A 22,994-nucleotide genomic window follows, 5' to 3' on the forward strand; every position below is an offset into this window, starting at 1 on the left:
GTGAAGTCTATTGAGATTAAGTGGCTCTCGAACAGGTTGTAACATTTTCCTCTTCACGCTCTGAGGCTGAGAATATAAAAAATACAAGATGTACACCACTTTTAAGACCTGTCTTTAAAGCTTTAAGGAAAATTCACCAGCAGGTTCAGGTTGGGTTTTCTCAAGTAAGTCCCTTACTGTATAATTAACAAGAAACTGAAGAGACATGTCTCATTTCTCCTCCTCACTGCTTCTGGATATATCCCTTTCCCAAACAATGAGAGCAGCAGGGAAAAAAATCCTCAGCATTTCGCGGATACGTAGATATTAGGCACGTTACTTGAAGGAAAACTCTGCATGGACAAGCTGGTTTTTGAACAGATAGGATGTGGTAATTCAACAGACTGTCCTTCTCAGCTGCAGGAAGCAGCAGTAACAGAGGATAAGAAGCTGTAGACTGGAAAGAGGAAGAAAAATAGGGGGGAGAGGAAGAGGGGGAGCTCAAAGATCAGATCACGAGGAAACAATAGTTCCAGGTGAACTAAGTGAAAGAGCCCAAGTTTGGCAACAAATTTAGGTCTTCTACCTTTTTACTTATACATGCCAATGGAGAGTTAAACAAGGCTTGAAGACATTTTTATAAGGATTTCCATCTTAGACCTTGAAGATAAGAGGAATTAAATACTTTTAGTCTAAGAAGCAAGGTGGGTAAAAACATAAAAACTAAAAATTCTGTGAATACAAGAACTAACAATGCCTGTTTGCAGATTGCCATTTTATGATATCTACTCTAGATTATCCAGAAAATTAACGCTTTATTTTATGTCACTTCTATACATATCATCGGACATTTAACACTCTAGCTGATACTTCAGGCAGTCCCAAGATTTCTGTCCCCAACTTGTCTTGTTCCTTTCTACAGCCTTCCCTTGAATTTGGATGAAGACAACTGTTATGCATGGAAGTACGTTAGCAAAGTCTCCTTAGAAAGTAAGTTAAACATGGCAGAATATACCATGATGGAAAAATCCAGTTTTCTGTAATCCATTTAAAAATGACACCTTCTAAACTTCTCTAATTAAATTATTCCATCATGAGATTTCACTTTTCTTTCTCAATCACAGTCAGCACTTGCTGCTTCTTCCTTCCCCTCCTTGATGAGAAGCCCTGCTCAGGGATGAGGTCCAGTGATTTCTCTCTCACCTTACTTCTCTTGCTGCATATAAAGCTCTCCTCTTCCTCCAACCTACCAACATCAAATTCATTTTAGCAACCTAAATGCACAAGTCCCAACTTTTACATCACTTTTTCAAAGCGAGCAAGACTTTCTAAACATCTGTGATACTCTACAGAGGCCCAGAATCCAAAAGCAATCTGCAGCAGGTGTTTCTTTCTTCCCTGGAATGTTGCTTTGTACATTGAGCCCTAAAATTCATGTGTAAGACGTTAAAACGATAATGTTTTTAAGTACAAGTTTTAAAGTAACCTCAAGGGAGGAATGGGAGATAATACAAAGGAAATGTATGTCACAAGAAATAAGATTTGTCAAAAAAAACCAAAGCATAAAAATCCAAACATGCAGAACAACTATTAACAAGCAACCATCTAAAAGGGTGAAAAATTCTGTTATCTCCAAGTCTGCTTTGCTTTCATTAGCACAAAAAAAACATCCCCAAAACCAGTCACCGGCCAGACTCAGACTGAAGCTTAAGATACTCCACCACCATACAAAACACAATAGTCTCTGGTGGAATATGCAATGACTTTCAGATGTACACACCCAAGGTTGCAGTGAGTGTATTCACAGGATGCTTTCTTCTACCAGATAAGACATGTCCATGCAGGAGTAGGAGAACAATTCTTGTTTGTCCGTAAGCGCTCACCGGACACAAATCAGTCCAGAAGGCAAATAAGCAACATTCAGCAGTTGCATACGTTAACTAAATAGATGCATTTGTCAACTATTCCACCTGCCAGCACAGCTTGCTGACTTGGGGTTTTTTTCTTATCCACTGAGCAAGAAAGCATCTATTCCCACTTATTTCTCAGCACTCTGGGTTTTGCCATTTGCCACCAGACCTGTACCAGCACATTCATGCCCGGGCGGCTGGTGGCAGGCAGAGAAGAAGAGGATTTCATGGAGGAGGTCTCTGCTCAGATGCTGTGGAAGTGGAGCACAGGCGGACAGCCAGATCCCAGGCAAGAGCACAGAGCAACAGCAGCAGCTGCCAGGCAAGAGAGCAGATCCCATGTGAGACTGCAGGACAAGATCAGAAGACCTAAGAGTGCTTCTCCCTAATTAGTTCATATCCTCACTGTAAAATAGCTGGGTCACCAGACCAGGCTGAACTGAAACAAGTGTTCAAGCCTTTTCTTGGTCAGAATTTCTAGTTTGAAAAAACACTGGTTATCCCGCTTTCAGTGCAGGAGAGGAAAAGGGGAACACTTTGATGGCAGAAGGGAGATAATCCTACAGTACAGATAACAGGTATGTCTTTGAGAGCAGACAGCTGAATTAAAAAGGGTAAGCATATGTGTGCATGCATGGATACAAACAAGTGAGCTGAAGTCTTAGAGGGCAGAGCAAAGAGTCTACACTGCTCTTCAGCAGGATGGACTGATGGATGCTCTGGAGGAAAGCTGCTGCCGGCTCACCCAAGCCTCTAAAGAAGCTCCGAATAACTTTTTGAATAAAATGTACCTATCACACAATACACAATTAATGTGGCGTCCTGAGGATGACCAACATCTCTAAAGAGTCTTTTAATTAGGTTGTAAAGCAGCTAAAAAGAATAAACACTTCAAATAAAAAGCAGTAATATCAAACCACCTGCTACTGAAAGTAGAACAGTTAAATACCCTTGCTGTGGAGTTCTGAAAGTACCCTGATAACTGAAGACAAAAGAAAACACAAGTTTCTAAATTTGCAACTGTGATCCATTTTGGAAGCAAGGAAAACATAAAAATAAGGCTCATGGAGTACGTGGGACACTGGTCTTCTAAAGACTGACTTTTAAAATCTTGGACCCTGCTCAGACCTTGCATAGCAGCAGCTCTCTCCTTACATAGTGTTGTGACTATTGACAGGCTTCTGAGGAACCATCTTTACTGTTAGGGTAATCCTAAATTAGCATATTTATCTTTTTTTTAATTCTGTAATTATTTTCATATAAATGACAGCGTATATGCCATAATTTGGCAACTGTGTGGAGAGACTATTTTGGAATGAGGATATCTTGATGTCACAAGACTTGTGTCCAGAACAACCACACTATCAATACAGTCAAAAGCTCAGTTTAACCATAAGCTACAGAAACGGGTAGTAACTAGCATATCATGTAGCAAGAATCCACCTCTACAGTAGGTATGAAATATAAACCATACACATTAAACAAACAGTATTAGTCCTATTGGGTATCACAGTAAAGAACCATGTTGAGATTTTGTTATCAAGCATCTTGCAGAGCCAAATATGGCTTAACAAGATCTGCCCACACACAGATTTCCTCAGTAGATGCCATAGCAAAGCCATCACTCCTCAGTTCACAAAGTAAAGCTGAGATCTGAGTCAGCAAAAAGAACCAGCACAACCTATCTACCAAGATTACAAAAATCCATTTCATTCTCCCATTGCACACACACTTGCACCTTTTTTAGAGTTTTGAGACTCAAGGCTTGGACACAACACCAAACTGTAAGGCTACAGAGGACTGCCCCTTACCTGCTGGCAGCTGGAGAGTCACCACAGATAGGTAATGCAAATCTGCCAGCACAGAGCAACCACAGCGATGCTATGGGCTTGCATAACCAAGTCCTTGGTAGGCACATTCAGTGGAAGCAAGAGTAGCAGCAGAAAAGCCTACTAGACTTCGATCACAGAGACAGCAACTCACAGGTAGACATAGAAGTGCAAGAGGCTCATCTCCTACAGAAGCCTGCATCCAAGAAGGGGTTGGATAGCGGGACACTTAAAATGGCACTCCTGCAGTTGGGAAGGGTAAGAAAGCCACCACAGTGCCTAATACTGCCCAGTGCATTCACTGCCCAGTGTAAAAGCTCACAGTGATTTCTTCCTATGTTAAAAGAGCTGAATAAAACAAGCTGCAGACTATCTGTCAATGCCTGTGAAAGGTATATGACATTAAAAACAAAAATCCAGGCTTCCACAGCTCACCTGTTAAGGGAAAACATGGGTAAGATGGAAATTTCTTTCAAATAAGAATACTACAGTTAAATTAACACCTTCAGGGCATTTTAAGGAGCATACAATACCATGACAAAACCACATCATTGAAGTCTGGAGGATTTAATATTTGTCAAAGGCAAACAAAAACCCCCTTCTTGAAGAAGAGGGATACTAAAAAGGAACACACCACCCCTGCAAGAACACAGCATACATACATCATATACATAATCCCAAATATCAGCATGCATTAAATTAACTATAGAAACTTTATGCATCGCCCCTCCTGTCTAGAAGAAGCTACAGAACAAGAAAAGCCATTAACATTTTAATGAATCTCAGATGGCAAGGCCCTAAGCTTTAAGAATTTGGCCTCCAGGGGTTGTGGAAGAAGAAAAGGGAGGATGGAGTCACTGAAAAAAACCTCTGGGTGATGAGCAGCATGGGAAGCAGCCCGCTACAACTCACAGGGATCTGAAACACACTGCATGCACTTTGGGAGAGAGGGAAGCTTAATGAAGTGCCAGCTGAGGCAAGAAGGAAAAACTGCAGAAATTCAAGGACATCTTTCTACCTTTGGAGATTGGACCTTCTGAATCCCAGGGTCTTTCAGGACTTGACCGAGAGAGTGTGCAAGTGTTGTGGAGAAAAAAATAGCACACAGGCACTTCTGACTCTGCTTAAAGCAGAATCTTTCCCCCTATCATGGAGAGCAAAGGCTTGCACTGAAGCTCAATGCAAAGCACTGGCGCCCTTCAGGGGGACAAATGCTTTGCAGGAACATCAAGCAAGGATACTTCATTGACCCAGTGTCTTCACAAAATTCCACTGTGACATGAGAATCCAGGAAAAGTTTTACTGAGCTTGAGGAGTCTGAGGGAACCAGCAGGAGTTTCTGACATGCAGCAGTAAAGCATCTATTTCAGAAGATTTCTCGGGGAATACTCCGAGGCTTAGACATGCTTTGCCAGCAACTCAGAAGCTCACGCATCTGCTATTGAAATCCTACAAGTCAGTTTGTTTTAGCCTTAGAACTAGTACATCAGCTTTTTGAACAACTTAATACCAAGAGGCAGAGATAACCCAGATTGTCAAATAACCTTCAGAGTGTTCACTATCACTATGCTGTTTCCTTAGCACAGCTTCCCTGTCCTCATATTCCAATCATTGATTCATCCATTCAACCTTTGCTCAAATGACAGCCTCGATCAGACTAGAAAAGCACGGTGGGGATGCTTCCTAGGAAAATCTGCATGAACACGTGGCCTTGCAGAGGAATAAAAAACAGCACCAACATGCAAATAATCCAGGAAAATTTAAGACTATACGGCTCCTAGACTGCCCAAAATCTTTTTCCTTCTGCTTCACTGAGGCTATCCTTACCCTCCCCAGAGACTACTCTCACGGTCACCCAAGATCACAGGGAGCATCAAGTTTACATCAGCTGAAGATTTTTTAGTTTTATTTCTTAGAAGGATTTTTGTAGTTCTAGATTCACTTATTAACCAAAAAACTGCTAAAGGAATTCATTATATAGCACATTTTAACATACACTAGCATACCTTGGGCATTTTAAAACACCTGAGAATTTAAGAAAGACACATTTAAGAGTTTCCTTGTTGACCCTTCCTGAGTGCCTACAAACTAGGACTACTTAGGTGGCGAATAACACTGCATGGTACAGGCACCCAAACTACCTACAAAGAGTTGGAGGGATCCTGCCTGAAGGGATTTATCCCACCTCTGGATGCAACACCTCACCACTCACACAAAACATAGCTGGCCACTGCAGTCTGGAAGCACATCCAAGTCCAGCCATAAGATACACTCACCATGTCATGAGGCTTCAAAGATCATACACTGGCCAAAGGATTAGAAAGTAGGAGAAAAGAAAATATTATCATTTTATTATGAGGGAAATGGAAGTATTCTCTTTATTCAAAACCTTTTCTTCCTCCTGATGAGAAGTTAAATAGAAAAAGCTATTCCTGTACATAGAACATTAAATGAATTTATATTTGTGCTTTTAAGATCTTAAGGAAACAGAATGGCCAGAACTGAAAGCAATTAGTGCACTGAACCAGACAGCTAGAACAACAAAAAACACAGAACAATGATCTCTTATTTCCCAAGTTCAGATGTCACCATCACACTTTCCTATTCATGCAGCATACTGCATTTTGAAAAGTAGGGCTGTTTTTCTCTGCCTGAAAGGAATACAAAGAGTTCCTATTTTTTTTTCCTAAGTACTCTTGGGTAGTTAGAAAACAGGACAAACCTGTGGCAGGCTAAGAATCTGACATACTGAAAGGTGGGTTCAAAATACAAAGCTAAGAAATTAAAATACTGTAAATCCCAAAAACCTTATGTGACATTTCCCCTACAGCATCCCAGATGGTGTGTGTTTTGCCTTTTAATTTGGAGAACTGTGAGAAAACCATGAAATGACCAAACAGCAAAAAGCAGTATTAGTTGTCTTCTGCCACAGCCCCCCAGCACCACATCACACGGTGCATTTTCCATTTGAAGAGTCAAGTCATGCAATAACTGTGATATGATTAAGCAGAGGGAAGCAGTATCAGTCACCTTCTGCAATGAACGACAGAGAAGACAAAGCAATGCAATAAAATGGGCAATTAACACTGAACCTTGGATATAGGAAAGCAACTGCTCTCTGCCACCTGCCTTAGTCCAACCCATCGCTGGAGAAAATACTTCCCTGTGCAGTAACTTCTAATGACACACATGCATCTACCCAACCATAAATGTTCACACCATCTGTTCTCATTACAGTTGAGTTCTCAAGCCAACTTCCAAGTCAGGCTGACAAGAGTTCACATGGCTCTGATCCACCAGCTCTTTTGCAGCTAGTTATTCATTTGTGATGAGAACTACTAAACCAACAGAGGGTTTCTTTTTGTATAAGGTCTGTCACAGACAGCACCCAACTCAGCCAAACTCAGTAGCCAAAATACTGCATCAATTAATGCTCATGTATTTCTAAAATGTTATAACTAATCTGTTTCTTCTGTCTCTCAGATGTGGGGGTTTTTCCCAGTTTTCTTATCTTAAAAGGTTTTGCAAGTATGCATAAAATTATATGGTTCACAGAAATTTTTCAGCAATTGCCTGGAGACTCATTACGCTTCATCAATTATATTATCAGATAAAGATGGAATTAAAAGCACCAAACAAATAAAGGAAACATGCTATAGGCCACTGAATATTCTTCAGTCACAAAGGGTCAATGTGAAGTTAAACTGTAAAGGAAAAAAGGCTCCCGTTACGGTATTTATTTTCCTGAATATACAATTACATCCCTCATTTATTTACAAGGTTATGCAACCATGATTGCTCCCACCCCTTCCATCACAGCTCAGAGAGCATTTTGTACATATCCACTGCGTGTAAGGAGGCAAAAATAGCTGACAGTTGCTCTAATTTGGTAACACAGATTCACTGTTTCTAGATCAGTGGGTCATAAGGCTGCTTAAAGGTGACCCACCAGCCCCTGAACTTCTTGCAGAACTGGTAAGTTCACCAGGCCACAGGGAAAAAAAATGTTTTCGCTCCACCACAATGCAGGACAATATAAGCAGCAAACATTACAAGCAAATGATAAACCCATGTGGTTTCCAACAACATGTTTTAAAAGACAGTTTCTCCCAGCATTCTTTTCTGAATTTATCTCTGCAGATGACAAACGGACTGATTCTTCTTCCAGAAGTACAACTAGAAATACTAGCACTCTGCCTCTTGCTAATCCCAGGTAAAAAGGAGATAAGGATAAGGAACTGGACTTCCAACCCATAGGCAGCCTTTTTTTAGGACAGAAAGCAGCTTCATTTTTTTCAACCTCTTTTTTTTCTTTTTTCTTTTTTTTTCTAGGCATTTCAGAGAGCTTGTGAAAAGAAATCAACATTATGACACATACACATATAAAACTAGGATGTAAAGCACTTTTTAAATTGGAGAATCAAGCAGGCTCTCAGAAAGGCAGAACTACATTTAAGTGTTATTTTATTACTGTATTTCCACTATCAGCTCTCCTCTGCTCTTTCGCTCCCCCCATCTAGAACCAGTGGCAAATCCACGAACTACATGAAAAAGTGTTCTGCAGGACACTGATAGCAACTTCTGAGTCAGAAAAACCCTATCAACTCAGTTTCCTAGACCATGCCACAGGACAGCATAGAATCAAACAAATTAACGTTGGAGCTTACCATTTCGAGACAAATCAAGTTCCACCAGCTGCATGAAATTTGCTATTTCAGGAGGGAGCCGCTGGATTTCATTATCACTAAGTCCAAGTTTCCGTAACTTCACAAGCTGGAAGAAAGGCTGAAAGAAAGAAAAATTACACATCAGAAAATATTCATATAACTCAGATATAAGCATCATAAATGATGAGGAATAACTGGAAGCCGCTTTCAAAATGTGAGCTAATTAAAGTTATTGCTTGACACTAGTTATGCACATCCCTTTCAGACCTGTATCAGAATAAACATTTTGTTTTAATTTTTACATGCAAACAGACTATAACCTGTGTTTTACCAAAAATGAAAATCTATGTTAAAAACAAAATCTGTAAAGCTTGCCATTAAAGATCATTGCAGACAGACACTAGCAAAATCCAGAGTGCCTGCTTCAAAATCATTAATGGGGTGAGGTTACCCAGTAGAGTAATTAAAAGCATCCTAATTATACACCGTGGCTCATTAGGAAGTTAATGCAGAGGGACACTTCTAAAGAACAATCCAGAAAACCGACAAAGAGTGGCTGACAAGGTCTTCTTCACTGGTGAGCGCCAAAACCAACTAGGTTACAGAGCCAGCCTCCCTCAGGAAGACTTTCCAGCCTCATATACACCGCCTGCTCCATGGCCCAGTTTCAGAAGGACTAATGAAAGTTGGGCAGGATACACACAATTTCAGGTCTTTCTTGCTTGAGGAAAAACCCAGCTCAGCCCTGTCTCTACAGTGAGGACACAGGGACAAAATGCAGACAGGATGCTAACTTTCCCAGACCCCCAGCTATGGGCTCAGAGGGTCTGGAAGCTCCCAAGACAAAAAAACACCCTAAGAAAACTGGCCAAGCTGAAAGTCAGGTCAACCCCAAGCACTGGGAGCAGCTGGTGATTGAATCTAGGCATCCCCACGAAAGTTGTGGAGCTCTTATCTCAGCTTTCCTCTCTTCCAGACAGGCCTTTGAAGTGGAGTGATTGCAAGGGGTGAGGATTTGTGAAGAATTAAATGGCTTTACATACATGTCATCTTGAACAAAACTGAACAGACTCCTCAAATTTTGAGTGAGTTTTGTGCCCCCTGGAGTGCACAGCGATTTTTACCCAGCAGTCAGAACCCGTGCATCTCACCCACTCGTGGCATGTGTGCATGCCTGTGAACCAAAGATTTTGCCATGCAGGGTAACTGGAAGATACTAGTAAGTTTGGGCTATCTGCTTGCATTTAATCACCTACAATCCCTTCTTGGAAATTAGCACCTTTTTTTAGCTTTTATTTTATATAAGTGCTGGAGTGTGTGATCTAAATGTCACTCAGTTGTAACTCAGACTGACAGAAAAAGGGGCAGTAAGACAGGCACCTTACTAGGACACAAGGTAAAAGCAGAGTGCATGAAGGTATTATAATGCAGGTTTTCAATCTTAGTTTGAGTGTCTTGTGATCAAGTTCATAAATCAGGTTTTTAAGTGCACTTCAGCACCAATCTTTCAATATACACTGTGGTTCCCTGTCACAGAAAAATAAAACACAACTGAAACTAATGTGTTTCCCCTCAAAAACATGGCTTCCTTTTAGGGGATAAAAAGGACAGAGCTTTAGAAAGTTTATAAACACTCAGCAAAGAAAGATGCACCAGACCTGAATATGACCTTTCAAAGGCATTTTTGAGTCAGAATGGCACTCCACCCCCCCCCATTAAAAGTGTTTGATAACGCAGTTGAAACTGTAAGAGGAAGATATAAAAAATGTCTACAATTCTATGTTTTTAGTTCCCAAAACAACATATATTCCAATTAAAATAGCCACAAATGCTTTTTAATCCTTCATTGCCCTCAAAAGATCCCTAGCTGCACTTTCATATCATTACCATTCTTATCTTTAAACAAATGTAGCCCTTTTGATAAATATTTATCAATATGACTAAACCAAGAATCCATCAGAAGCTTAAAAAAGCACTTAAAGACACTTTTGTGAAAACATAGCAGGAGTACACCCCACAGAAGAGATCCAAATCTGTTCTAACACTCCAAAATAAATACTTGCCAAAATGTGTTCCTCAATCCAGTGTGTAGTTGCTAAACTATATGACAGTTATAAATATTGATGTTCTACTACAAATCTTCTCCTAAGCAACAGTTGTCCCTGCCAGAGATATTCAATGGCAAGTGAGTAAAAACAGAAGGAACATGGTTAAAAGACAGAACCATCATCAAAAGCCTATTAAGAGCTAGACATCCTCAGGAAGGTTTGAGGGCCCTGACAGCATGTGTCAATGCTGTATATATTCATTAAATGTGCAGAGTACATTTGCAACAAGCAATATTACACAATATTTTAAAAGGCATTCCTGTTTAACTATTTAAAAGAAAAATTAACTGGGAGTTTAATTTCCAGTTTGCATAACAATTTCTAATGAATTACACCATTTCCTAGATAAAATCAGAAACTGCAGTTACGTGAATGGCATTTCTTTGAATTCCTCCTTTGTTTTTTCCCTGTAAACTACAGGACTCAATCACTCTTGCATGTTTAGTGCATCCTACTTGCATTTCAGTAACTACTCTTCCTTTATCTAAAGCACATCATTAGTGCTCTGAAGCACTGCTGGTGAAGCAAGCACCTCCTTTCAGCCATATATGTTCTACCTTTCAAAAAGACCACAGAGAACAAAGAGAATTAAAAGTTTATTGAATAGAGTTCAACAGAGGTAAACATAGATACGTGTGTGTGCATAAATATCTGCACTTTCTTAAATATATGCTCCCCAGAAACACGTTCCTAATTTAATGTATCCGATACAGTTCTGCCTCTATCTGAAAAGCTCTAACACGATCCAAGGTCCAATGGGGTTATTGGCCAGAGCAGCACATCCACCCAGCATGCTCTAATAGCAGGTTTTGATTGCAGACCCAACATCTCAACAAGTATCTCGGCAACGCTTTTAATGCCGAGATACTTGTTGAGATGTTGGGTCTGCAATCAAACAGCCTAATTAATAGTGCTTCAATGAGACAAATAATTCCATGAGCATAAGCACTGAAGAAGCCTACAACTTGCTATTTAGTGACAATTTCCAACCCTCAATTGAAGCTTTTCCTGCTATCAAAGAATTTATAGAGCTTTCCATTATATAGATTTTCTAAGAACATACATCTTGAACAGATCCCTTCTTGCACTGGAAAATTAACCAAGTCTCTCTCACCCGGACACATAGTTTTAAAAAAACTTCATTCTGACAAAATTGGGTCGATGTCAGCCAACGGAATTAAAAAGAGTAAGAGATAAGTGCATGACTCACTGAGAAGTATAAACAGACAGTGTGATCCCACAGTCCTCATTTTTTATACCTTTTTTTTTAAGAATACTACAACTGACACTCAATTCTAGAAAAAAAAGTGAAGAGAATTAAGCCAAACTAGGATTGATAAATACTCTCTCCTGTAAAAGTGGCCAAAACAATGTATCTCTCTGTTTCTTTCAATGATTCACTCCTGCAACAAAAAACATTCATGCCTGAGAATCTTCCCTGAGTGCTTCAGCACCTTACCAGATGGGAATAATAAAAATCATAAATGGAAATAGATGATGGCAAAAGGCAGTTGAAGTAAAACACAGGGCACGAAGACCTATTTGCAGCTAACGCTGTTTAAGGGGAGGAGCAGTATCTCCCTGCTAGAGCCCTTCCAGTGCTACAAACATGTCACACTCCAAGTTCATTAGGCACAGGTAGCATAACTAAATGTTTACTGTGTTAAGCAAAACATTTCCATAAAAAGGCTACTACTATCAGCAAAGAGAATTAAAATTAGAACCCTTATGAAATCTACTGCCTAATTTTCATGATGGGCCAGCATGAGAGCAGAAATCAGAACAAGATGGAAAGGAGGAAGAAAACTGCAAATGAACTTGTTTCATGGTTACATTCACACAGGATAGAATGAGGGGGTTTTTTTGCAGGTACTTGAGCTGTTGCTGACTAGATTAAAAATTTGTAAGCAGTTGCTCTTATGTCAAGTTTGCCTTAGAAACCAATATGGATTTTCCACATATGCATGTTGCCTCGGCTTTTGAGGTTTCGTCAGGCAATTACAGTATTATATTCAGAAAGGAATTAAGTAAGCTATCAAGACACAGTATATTACTAGGTTCTCATTCTTAAATATATCTATATTTATTTCACCCATTTTCCAAACTTACAACTGACCAACTAAAGGTTATCTGTGCTTTAGAATTAAGAAGTGACACAGTAATTTAAATATAGTTTAACTCCCAATTGCATTTCTGTTTCAAATCTTACTTCAGGCTCCATTTTCTTCTCCTACATTGTAAACAAAAATTAATGCGGACACCCTTCACTTTATTCACTTCCAATCATCAGGTGTCCTCCTTCAATCATCGGATAAGGGAAATTACAGTCAATCCTTCCCCCACTCTTTTTATACTGCCTCTTCAGGCAAACACAAGCAGAAGCAGCAATTTGATTATGGTAAGCAAAGCAGTGAACAAGAGATAAAGCATCAAATCCGCGAAAAGCATCAAATCCATGAAATAACCTTGCAAGGGACTGGAGACTTGGCTGAGGAGGTAGAGAGCACTGTCAACCATGCTGCAAGGTTATTTCACGGATTTGATGTTTTATCTCTTTTTCACTGCTTTGCTTAACATAATCAAATTGCTGCTTCTGCAAAGGGCCCCTAGAAGTTAGTGTTTTGCCTGCACCATTGCACAGCTTCAGTGAGAACAGGGGAAGCCCAACCTCTCTTTAGGCGAACATGCTGCTTGGTGGTCAGGACACTATGAGGAGAATGAGGACTAAATCACGTAATGAAGCAGCAGCACTGAATTCAAGCATTCTGCTTCCTTGGGATGGGTTTAATAACCAGGCTCTGGCACAAGCATACATGCACATTCTCCCTGTTTGTCTGAAGGGCAAAGGCAGAGAGGGAAGGGAGAGCTTTTCCTCATTCCTCCCCACCCCATTTCTGTAGAAGTCATTGATAGAATGGTCTTTGGAAGACCATCAATACGGGTCACTCAGTGCTAAGGATTCCAAGAGGATAGGACACTCAATGCCCTACACTAACCAACTGGTGGGATTTCAAACATCACTTCTACTCTGGTCACCCAGTGGACACACCAGTCTGGAGCTGACAAGAGCCACAGCCACGCTTACACACTCAGCAAGCTGCAATGCACCCTGCACTCCACTCAAGCCTCAAGGCACCCCCAGCTGAAATCCACAACTAACTTGTAAGCAAAAGAACTCTTTTTAGGATGCAATCCTGTACATCATTGTCTTAAAAACCATCCCTGAGACTCCTGCCAGTAGCACAGGTGGGAGCACTGAGGAAACCCAGCAAGAGCACAGAAAACAGACACCTTCCTCTAGAAGCGCATTCAAACCAGCTGCACAGTGCAATGCTGCAGAAGCCGAATCCTACTTTGGATTCATGAAGTGTGAAAGGAGCTCTCACCAGACTCAAGTGAAGCCTAGCATGGCCATTATCAGCTTGGCATCTCCCACAAAGCCTGCTAGCAACACCAGGATCCCTCAAGTCACTCCACCCGCCTTCACCTCTGAGCAAGGACAGCTGGCAAGGGCAACAGGGTTTCACAAATACAGATCCCACATGACCCTTTGGGCCAAACATACTTTAATTTTCAAATAAAGTACTACACGAGATACTGAAATGATTTCTGAGGGCAGGGGCTAACTCACAGTGCAGCACAGCAGAGTCACCATCCAACTGATGACTCTGCATCAAACTGATGACTCTGCATCAAACTGATGACTCTGCATCTCCTCTCCAGCCATGTGGAGATGCAGCAGCAGCTGGTAATGGACAACAGCACACTGACCTCTGCCCGCCTGCTCAGTGGCAAGCTAGCAAATAGACAACTGCTCCACACAGCTGAGGTCTCTAATTCTGTCTTCACACACATCATGGGCAAACCCAGAACTGCTACAGACACATAGCATGGTGAAATTCTGTTTCATTTGCCCAGCCATGTCTGTAGAATATATTCAAGCTGTACTTTGGTCTTGCAGCATCCTAATACCAACTTTGTCATTATGAATATTAATGAAAAACATAATGGAGGCGGACATTCCAGCAGGAGTCCATACAAAACATCAATAAAATTACCAGATTTCAAAATAAGAGGAAGCATTAATGAAAGACCATGGGCACATATCCTAAACAGAACCAGATGCTGCGACTGCTGTCTTCCCCACCAATGGATGCTTTAAAGCCCAAAAAAGCATCAGTCAAGCAAGAAGGGCTATGGGGGAAAGATCTAGAAGAGATAGAGCAAGAAGTATAACCAATGCCTCACTGAAGCTGGCATTCTACACCTACTTGCTATGTTTCTGGCACCCTATTTTCAAAGCACCTGCCATTTTCTGAACTACTGAAAAGGATAGGCCAATTGCAGGTCCTAGTCTCAGTTGTTACCATCCATTTTAAAAAACAAATAGGGGACTAGCCACTAGCCATCAAAAACCAATACACTGCAGCACTGACTCAAAATGCTGCACTACTGAGCGATGCATCGAGCAGGTTGCCTCATACTGTTTCCTGGCAGGCAAGGACTTACTTTCTCTTTTATGCCAATTAAGCAGAAGCAACAAAGGTTAAAGCGCACTCAATGTCATAGCTGTTCCAGTACAGTGGTGGGAAGGACTACCTCTGCCTTTAAGAGAGGTCAGAAAACATCTGCTACAACAAAATATGGATTCATTTCAGTCAAATGCATTTGCCATTTGGAGAAAAAAAAAAAAAAAGAACACAACCAAAGCCCACATTTAATCTCACTAATGAATTTCTAGCATGCATTTTTCCAGTATACAACATTGTTGGCAGGAGGTAGTGTCTTTTTTTAGACCAACTGATATAATTAGAAAATCAAATTTATTTTAGAGCTACTGATACATAATCTCTGCCCACAAACCTTGTCTCATCTGTGTACACCACACAGAGAAGGGGATGCTACTGGTTTACTACAACAGTACCTCCCTTACAAAAATGTCCCTGAGTGGCAGCATAAACATCTTTCTTACCAACCTCTTCCAAGCAGAATCCTAAACATAACAAAGTTTGTTTTCTGAAGTCCAGTGTTGTGATGCTGCTTATTGCCCTGTTCCCTCCTCTCAGGACTCTAAACTCCACCATCTCACAGTCACTACAGCCAAGGTGACCAAGGTCACCACAGCTACTGCAACCCTGACCTTCACGTTTCAACCTGCCCTTTCTTGTTTGTAAGTATACAGCCTAACAGAGCATCTCTGTCCATTGATTCCTTGAGTACCTGGTTTAGGAAGCCATCAATGCACTCCAAAAACCTCCTGAATTGCTTATGTCCTGTTGTGTTGCCCTTCCAGCTGTCACAGTGGTTCAAAACACATGTGATGACCTGGGCCTGCAAATATAAGGCTTCTTCCAGTTACGTGAAGAAGGCATCATCTACTACTTCATCCTGATCAACCAGTCTACAGCAGATATCCAAAACAATGTCACCAACTAATCCCAGCCTGCTCTCAGTTGGCCCATCCCAAAGCAAAACTTCACACATCCCTGCTGCTCTCTCATATGAAGTGCAACTCCCCATCCTTGCCTTCCTGGCCTGTCCTTCTTAAAGAGCCTGAGTTCATCTGTTGCAGCACTCCAGCCACGTGAGATATCCCACCATGTCTCTCCGAACCCAAGGAGATATATACACTTGAAAAAAGACATTTACAACTTGAGAAGTCATAAGCACAAATTTAAAGAGAGATATAGTAAATCATCATCTCTTTCCATAGCAGATTCCTGGCCACTGACCAAACAAGTGTCTTTCAGGCTTATGGTTGCATAATGGGAGAAACTATGGTAGAACAGTGAAATTCATGCCAAAATTTGGAAATTTTTTTCCTGAGAAAGAGGGGTGGTATGGGAAGAATAAAGGGACTTCTTAAGGAGCTTTCACATTATTTTGGTAAGGTTAACAGCACCCTGGATTTCAAAACCACACATAATAGATACAGACAGTGCTGAATGCCAAGCAGCAGGAGACCATGGCATCTCTCAGAAAGAAAGTGGGGCACAGGAAGAGGCCAGGATTTGACCAGGTTTGTCAGGGAAGGGGTCTCGCATCAATCACATCAAATAACTCTACAGAGAAGCTTTAGAATGTAGCACCAACAAGAGAAATTACAGATGGAAGATACACTCTGTAAGCTCAAACAGAGAAACTAAATGATTCAGAGCTGCATTAGATTAGGTTTACAAACACTACATAAAAATCATTCCTCAAATTAAAAAAAGAGTTCAGTAGACTCTTAAGCTAAACTACATGCATACAAAACTTTTTTTTTTTTTTTTGCCACTGGAGTTTTCCAGAAACAGCATCTGCAAAAAGTCTCATGGGAAAGTGGTCATTATCCTTTGAGTTAAACAACTGAGCAGCAGCAAGACATAACAGGAGCAAAACAAGAGCTATAAGCTATTTCTACCACCCACCAATGCAAAGAATACTAGTGATTTAATACAAAGGCCAAAACATAATACTGCATTCAAAGGTTCATAAGATATTTTTTTCTTTTCATCAGTGGAAAAAAATACGCAGAGATTCAGTATTGTACTGCAAATTCCAGGCACAGAGAAATTAAGTTGACAGGATGTATTTGCCCTTAAATTCCAAAGTACGCAAGCAGAAAACAACTACAGACTTTCATCAACTACAGACTGATCTATAGAACTGAAATCATCTTATTTTTATCTGATGCTTTTCATTAGAGAAGCTATTGAAACGCATCATGCAGAATGTGTTATTTTCTTCTATCAAAGCAATTTGCCAGAAAGCCTACTCTCCAGTGAAGAATAGTTTTTGACATGTAGCAAATTATATACTACACATTAGAGCTTGAGTTGAAAAAGTCTTCAAGTTTTCACTCCTAAGGAAAATAAAAATGCTACAAGTTTAGAAAAAAAACCCCACAAACTACATTTTTAAGTTGCTCTATGCACTCTGGAGACCACTTACTATGCTTTTTTCCAATGAAATCGGATACACTAAATATTCAACAGAAGACACTTAGGATCCAATACAGGAAAAGGAATTATTTAAGCAAGTTAATAGCCACACTCTACCACCAACTCCATACATAGCCCATCCTTTTGAGACCAAAGGGTGCAGCTCTTTAATTTGTCTTGTAAAGCAGAAGTGGTGAGAAGCATGCTGACAGCTAGAAACTGCTGTTCTGTGGGAAAGCAGCCACATCTGCCAAGAAAGGCTAGAGAGAGACCTCAGTATTGTGGAAAACCACCAGCAGCTTAATAGTACACAGCCTGCTCCTCCAGCACATCCCACCAGGCTGGCTTATCCTGCAGGAAGGGCAAGAGCAGAGAAGGGAACCTGGGAGGCAGCAGAAGGGAAAGGGAAAGACCAGGGTACTAAAAAAGAAATGTTTGCAAGGGCAGTCAAGAATCCAGCACAGAAGGGACAGGAGAGGAAGCAAAATGTCAGAAACAGAAGGCAGACAGAGCTGTTTAGGCTGGAGGAAGTAAGGAAGATGCTGGAACATCAAGGACAGGAGAGGATGGGAAAGTATGAACACGCAGGGCAAGGAGTCTGAGACACCAGTGGTAACAACAGTAAAAGGTCGCTGTCAGCAACTTGTGCTGTCATAAGCACAAGTTTTCCATCACATAACTGGGAACGGGAGCAAACAAGGGACCCAGGGATCCAACAGAGTCATTAAAGAGACCTTAAAAAAGAATCAGTTTATTGACATGGGAAACCAAAAGAATCCCTTTGCAGTAGCAAAATGATACAAAAAATTTGTAAGTTACTGTACAAATATAAATTATTACCTTGTATTCCTAAAAAGCTGACAGGTATAGCTTAGATAAAAAAGGTATTTGTAAGAAAAAGGAGGTCACAGAAACTGAATTCTTTTCCTGGTCCACATATGCATTAATGTACAAAGAAGCAAACATGGGAAGGAGTGGAAACAACGGGGGCAAAGAGATCGATCTCCCTCTGCTTCTCAAACATTTCAGGTGTCTTCCACATGGACCCTTCCTACCCCTCTCCCCTTAGAAAAAGGTAAAGAATTCTACTATACATTTGGGTCAGCCAACAGAACAAAAATAAAACCAACAAAGTAATTCCTTCAAAATAATTCAAGTGTATTTCTTGTTTCTCTTTAGGATACTTCCAACGACTCTCATAACGTGCAGTGCAACAACAGTGCTGGGTCTTTCTGCTGGTCATTTCTCATAAAGATGCTACAGCAATTCTCTAAGTTTTGTCTTTTGAGGGGATTTTTATGTGTGTTTGTTCTGTTGGGTTTTTTTCAGTAACACCCTAACATATGCCATGCTCTGTTTAAGGCCTCTGAATAAGAGAGGTTTAAAGTATGCTAACAAAGACTACTTCTGTACCTCAAAATGGAGATTTAAGGGTGTATTAAAGTGTATTCTTTTACTGGTGTATTGGATTAAACCAACCAAAGAACACCTTTTATTGCTACTTGATAGAAACAGGAGCAGGGAGAAACAGGGAAAAGAGGGGAACCATGTGCATCTAACACAAGATGCCTCATCAGCTTGAGTGAAATGCAGCAAGTCCATGTCTTTCACCATGCCACTTGCTGATATTTATCTCCCTCAGAAAGCTTTACATTTGAAGGGATGAAAAAAAAAAGTGTAAGTGGAAGGAAAGCGGATGTCTAGAGATAAAGCCATCATTACTGTCTCTAACTTGTAGCCATGGCAAAGCTGGTAAAAGAACTCAGCAATATCTGCTTGATTTCAGAGAAGCATTACAAGACCTCCTGCCTGCTGTAATAGACCTTTCAGACCACAACTGTCCACACTGGGAAAATGAGGTCTGAACTACCCATGTGCAGAACGAAGAGCTGAGCAGCAGAGTTGGGGGTTTCCTCCTCCATCCAACTGTGGCAACTTCTGCTGCAAGTCACAGAGTCTACAGGGCTCTTCACTATTCCAAGGTGAGGCTTTACAGCAGCAATTTCCCTTAGGAGGATCACAACCACCTCAGTGACACGAACACCTTATCGGTTTTAAGGGATTATATTATGGCATCAGCACAGCCCGCAGATGACTCACCAGGAATCGGCACAGATCACTGTGAACTTCAGAACTTCCTCAAGCACAGGAAAACACCTAACTAACCAGCCAGTGAGTTACACTTGCTTAGGGCCTGACTTGCTTAGGCCTCAACTGAGCCCAAACACTGCTTGATTTTGTGTTAATGCCTTTATGCACATAGGGAAGAAACTTAATGGAGGTAAGGTCAGACTAATATAATGAATTACACTAAATTAAGGGTGTAACAACCACTAAGATCTACGCTGATCTAACAGTTTGTTAATTACACACCCTACTGATTTCTCTCGTATTTTGTCTACCACAGGTATGGTCTATCCCAGCTTTTTGCACTTATTTCCAGTTCTGTATCTGTACTTTGTATTGGCACTACCCTTTTAATATAAGGGGAATGAACAGTGTACCCTTGTAGCTATCTTCCACTGAGAGATCTTCCACTATTCTCCTGAACCAGATTCCTGTAGCAGAACTTTTAGAACTATTTGCTGGTAGAAAAGTTGAACAGGGCTTTTCCCATCAGTTTCCACTTTCAACAGATTAGTTTCACATCCAGGTTTGTAGCCATATTTTTGTATCTGAACATTCTGCAGCATCAACACTTACCTGAGATGATGGTGCTATATTCCATTTATCAGAAATCATTAATAAGGAACTGACAAGGAAAGTTCATAGGTTCGTGCATAATAAAAATGCCTCCCTGCATTGCTGACAAGGCACAAAGTACTTAAGGCAGATACTACAAGTATGTTTCTGTAGTTGTATTTCATCGGGTTCTTCCTAGTCCAGCTAGAAACCCACAAACATATTCCTAGAGTATATTTAGGCACTCCTGTAACATGATCTATGGACATTCAAAAAAAAAAAAAAAAAAGATAAACCAAACTTCTAACTTCACTTTTTACTTGATTCCACCTCAGTGCCAAGGAGCCTGTGTTGGGTTTGGGTTTTTTTAACCCCCTCAGCTATTTCTTACATGTACAGGACTTAATATGCAGTCACAGGTAACTAATGGGAAGAAGTGGTCTTTTTAACCACCACAGGACAAAAAAAAGGCTATTGCATGTATTACAGTTCAAGGAAGAGAGAAGAAACAACAGATCGTTGCACTCTATTTACAGAAATTAAGACCATATAACACAATGAACAGACATCATCATTTACATTTGTACACAGTAACCAGTTGGTGGTGGATTTATTACTTAAAAAAAAATAATTCAGAGAGCCACAGGTTTCAATTGGATTTCAGTCACAAGCACATTCAACACCCCTGCAATAAGACAACAAGCCTGAAAGCCAACACTAAGAAGAAAAGTCTAGTACAAAGAGACTCCTGAGTCTAGTCTGTGCACAAAGCCAGTAAAAACTGCTGGAAGTAAAAATAGCACCCACACACAGGCTATGTAAACCAGTTTTGCTCTACTTCAGAAGGATAAAGAGCTCAGTCACAACACGATGAAAACTTGTGCCTAGGTTTTTCAAAAGAAAAAGCCAAATTTAATATGTCAGTTCAACTGAACATCTTTACTACTGCCTACAGGAAAACCTAGCTACCCTGATTACTCTTACTACATAGAGTGAAAAAAAGTTTAGTTAGTGCACTGAATTTCAAAAAGGAAAAAGTAAGACTGTTTAAGTCTGCGTATGAACAGAGGAACTTTGATTCAGGTGGAAACAAAGGTGCTTTTGAAAATTTTTCTGACTAGTGAGTTCAGTTTCTTGTATTCCAAGTTATTAAGAGTCCACGCATTTTTAGCGTGCAGCTGCCAGGTAACACTTCCCCTCTAGTGTCAAACTCTACCAACCACAGCTCACAAAGGGTTCTGAGGTGTCCAAAGTTTAAAGAGGAAACACGGAAAAAAGCCCATGGTTCATCAAGTCAGAAGTAGAACATGCCTTCCACTCCACTGCATCTGTGCAGTGGAACAGTGCCTCACTGGAATCACTCTAGCAAAACCAGCAAATGCCACCTGGAGAGTCACAGCAAAAGGTACCACCTCGATGTCTCAAAACCGTGTTGAATTTAAAGTGAATTCACCTTTGACAATACTACCAATAAAACAGTATGCACAAAAATCAGGCTACATCTTTCAAGTGAGAAGCAAAACACTGACAACTGTGTGGGACTTACACCGAGACACAGAAAAGGTTTATATGTCTCCCGTGTTTTGCATGACGACGTTTCCGGCAGAAGAAGGCAGAAACGGGAACGCTGTTACTTGTTGGAGGGTTTTGGTTTTCCCATGTACAGAGCAGACAGTATCTATCGAAAAGGGAAAAAGGGGAGGGTTGAATACCCTCCAAGGTCTCGTAATTCCGATGACGTGAACGTTAATCACAACATATACTCATGTCCTGTGACTCCGGCATTAACCCCCTGCCCTCAAACAGGACCTTTCCTCCTGCAAGACGCGGGTCTTCACGCTTTGCTCGTGAAAGCTCGTTTACCACGGAAGCAGGGAAACACAAAATGCTAGTGCGAAACTCCGGCTCTTCCTTTAACTCCTAGGGCTGCCACCAGAGACCGACGGCCCCGGGAACCCCGCACCGCAGCCCCGGTGCGGGCGCGGCGCCGCCTCCTCTCGCGGGCGCTGCACCGGGAGCCCGGCGGGCACCTGCCGGGGCGGCTCACCTGGACCCCGCCCGGGGCGGCGGCGGGGCCAGGGCCGCCCCCCCGCTCCCGTTCCCGCTCACCTTGGGCAGCTCGCGGAGCTGGTTGGCGTCCAGCAGGAGCTCCTCCAGACTGCGGCTGTAGCGGTAGATCTCCTCGGGCACGGCGGCCAGCGAGCAGTGGCGCTTGTCGATGGACTCCACATGGCGGTTGCACCGCCACAGGGGGATGCAGTGGAACATCGCCCCGCCGCCGGGGACCGCGGGGCGGGCGCCGACGCTCTCCGCCGCCCCCTCCTCGCCGCCGGCCGCGGGAGGTGCCGTCCGCTCCGCCGCCGCGCAGCGCGGGTCCCGCCGAGCCCGCGGCCGCAACCCGCATCCAGCGCGCCGCCGCCGGCGGCGGGAAGCGGCTCCGGGCGAGAGCGGCGACCCCGGGAGAACAATGGGCGGGAGCCGGAGCGGGGCGGGACTGGGGGAACCCCCCTAGTACCTGTCGGCGGGCCGCTGCCCTCCCTGCAGGGGCATCGCGGGGCGCCGAGCGTAGCGCTGCCGGCGGCCGCCGCGCATTCCCGCGCCTGACCCGGAACACAGGCGGCCGCTCCCGCTCCCCCTCCCCTCCTCCCCCGTCCCGGCTGACATCAGCGGGGCCGGGCCCTGCCGCCCTGCCCCGCCCCGGGCCCGGACCCGGCCCGCCGCTCGCACACCGCCCCGCTCCCGCCCCGGCGCCGCCTCGCCCCAGGCACCCGGGGGCGAGCGCCCACACAACTTTCTGCCAAGGAAAAAGACGCTCCGGCACGGAGCTTCCCCGGCTAGAAGCGTACAGCACTGCCCGGCAGCGGGGGGCTCCGCACGGTGCCGCTACGCCCCGGGG

General features: G+C 42.4%; 1 protein-coding gene across 1 annotated transcript in view; it reads right to left on the reverse strand.

The window, feature by feature from the left end:
* The window catches only part of LRRC1 (leucine rich repeat containing 1), a 66,317-nt gene extending 43,628 nt beyond the window's left edge, over positions 1–22,689 (reverse strand). Inside the window, exons 1-2 of the mRNA XM_027724701.2 lie at positions 22,208–22,689; positions 8,386–8,503 (exon numbers count right to left, since the gene is read on the reverse strand). Coding sequence (XP_027580502.1) covers positions 8,386–8,503; positions 22,208–22,366 — 277 coding nt within the window. The 5' untranslated portion in view covers positions 22,367–22,689. The remainder of the gene's footprint in view (positions 1–8,385; positions 8,504–22,207) is intronic.
* Positions 22,690–22,994: the final 305 nt, after the last annotated feature.

This window comes from Pipra filicauda, unplaced genomic scaffold, assembly GCF_003945595.2.
Source record: "Pipra filicauda isolate LSUMZ 115617 unplaced genomic scaffold, ASM394559v2 scaffold200_size1382263_pilon, whole genome shotgun sequence".
NCBI lineage: Eukaryota > Metazoa > Chordata > Aves > Passeriformes > Pipridae > Pipra > Pipra filicauda.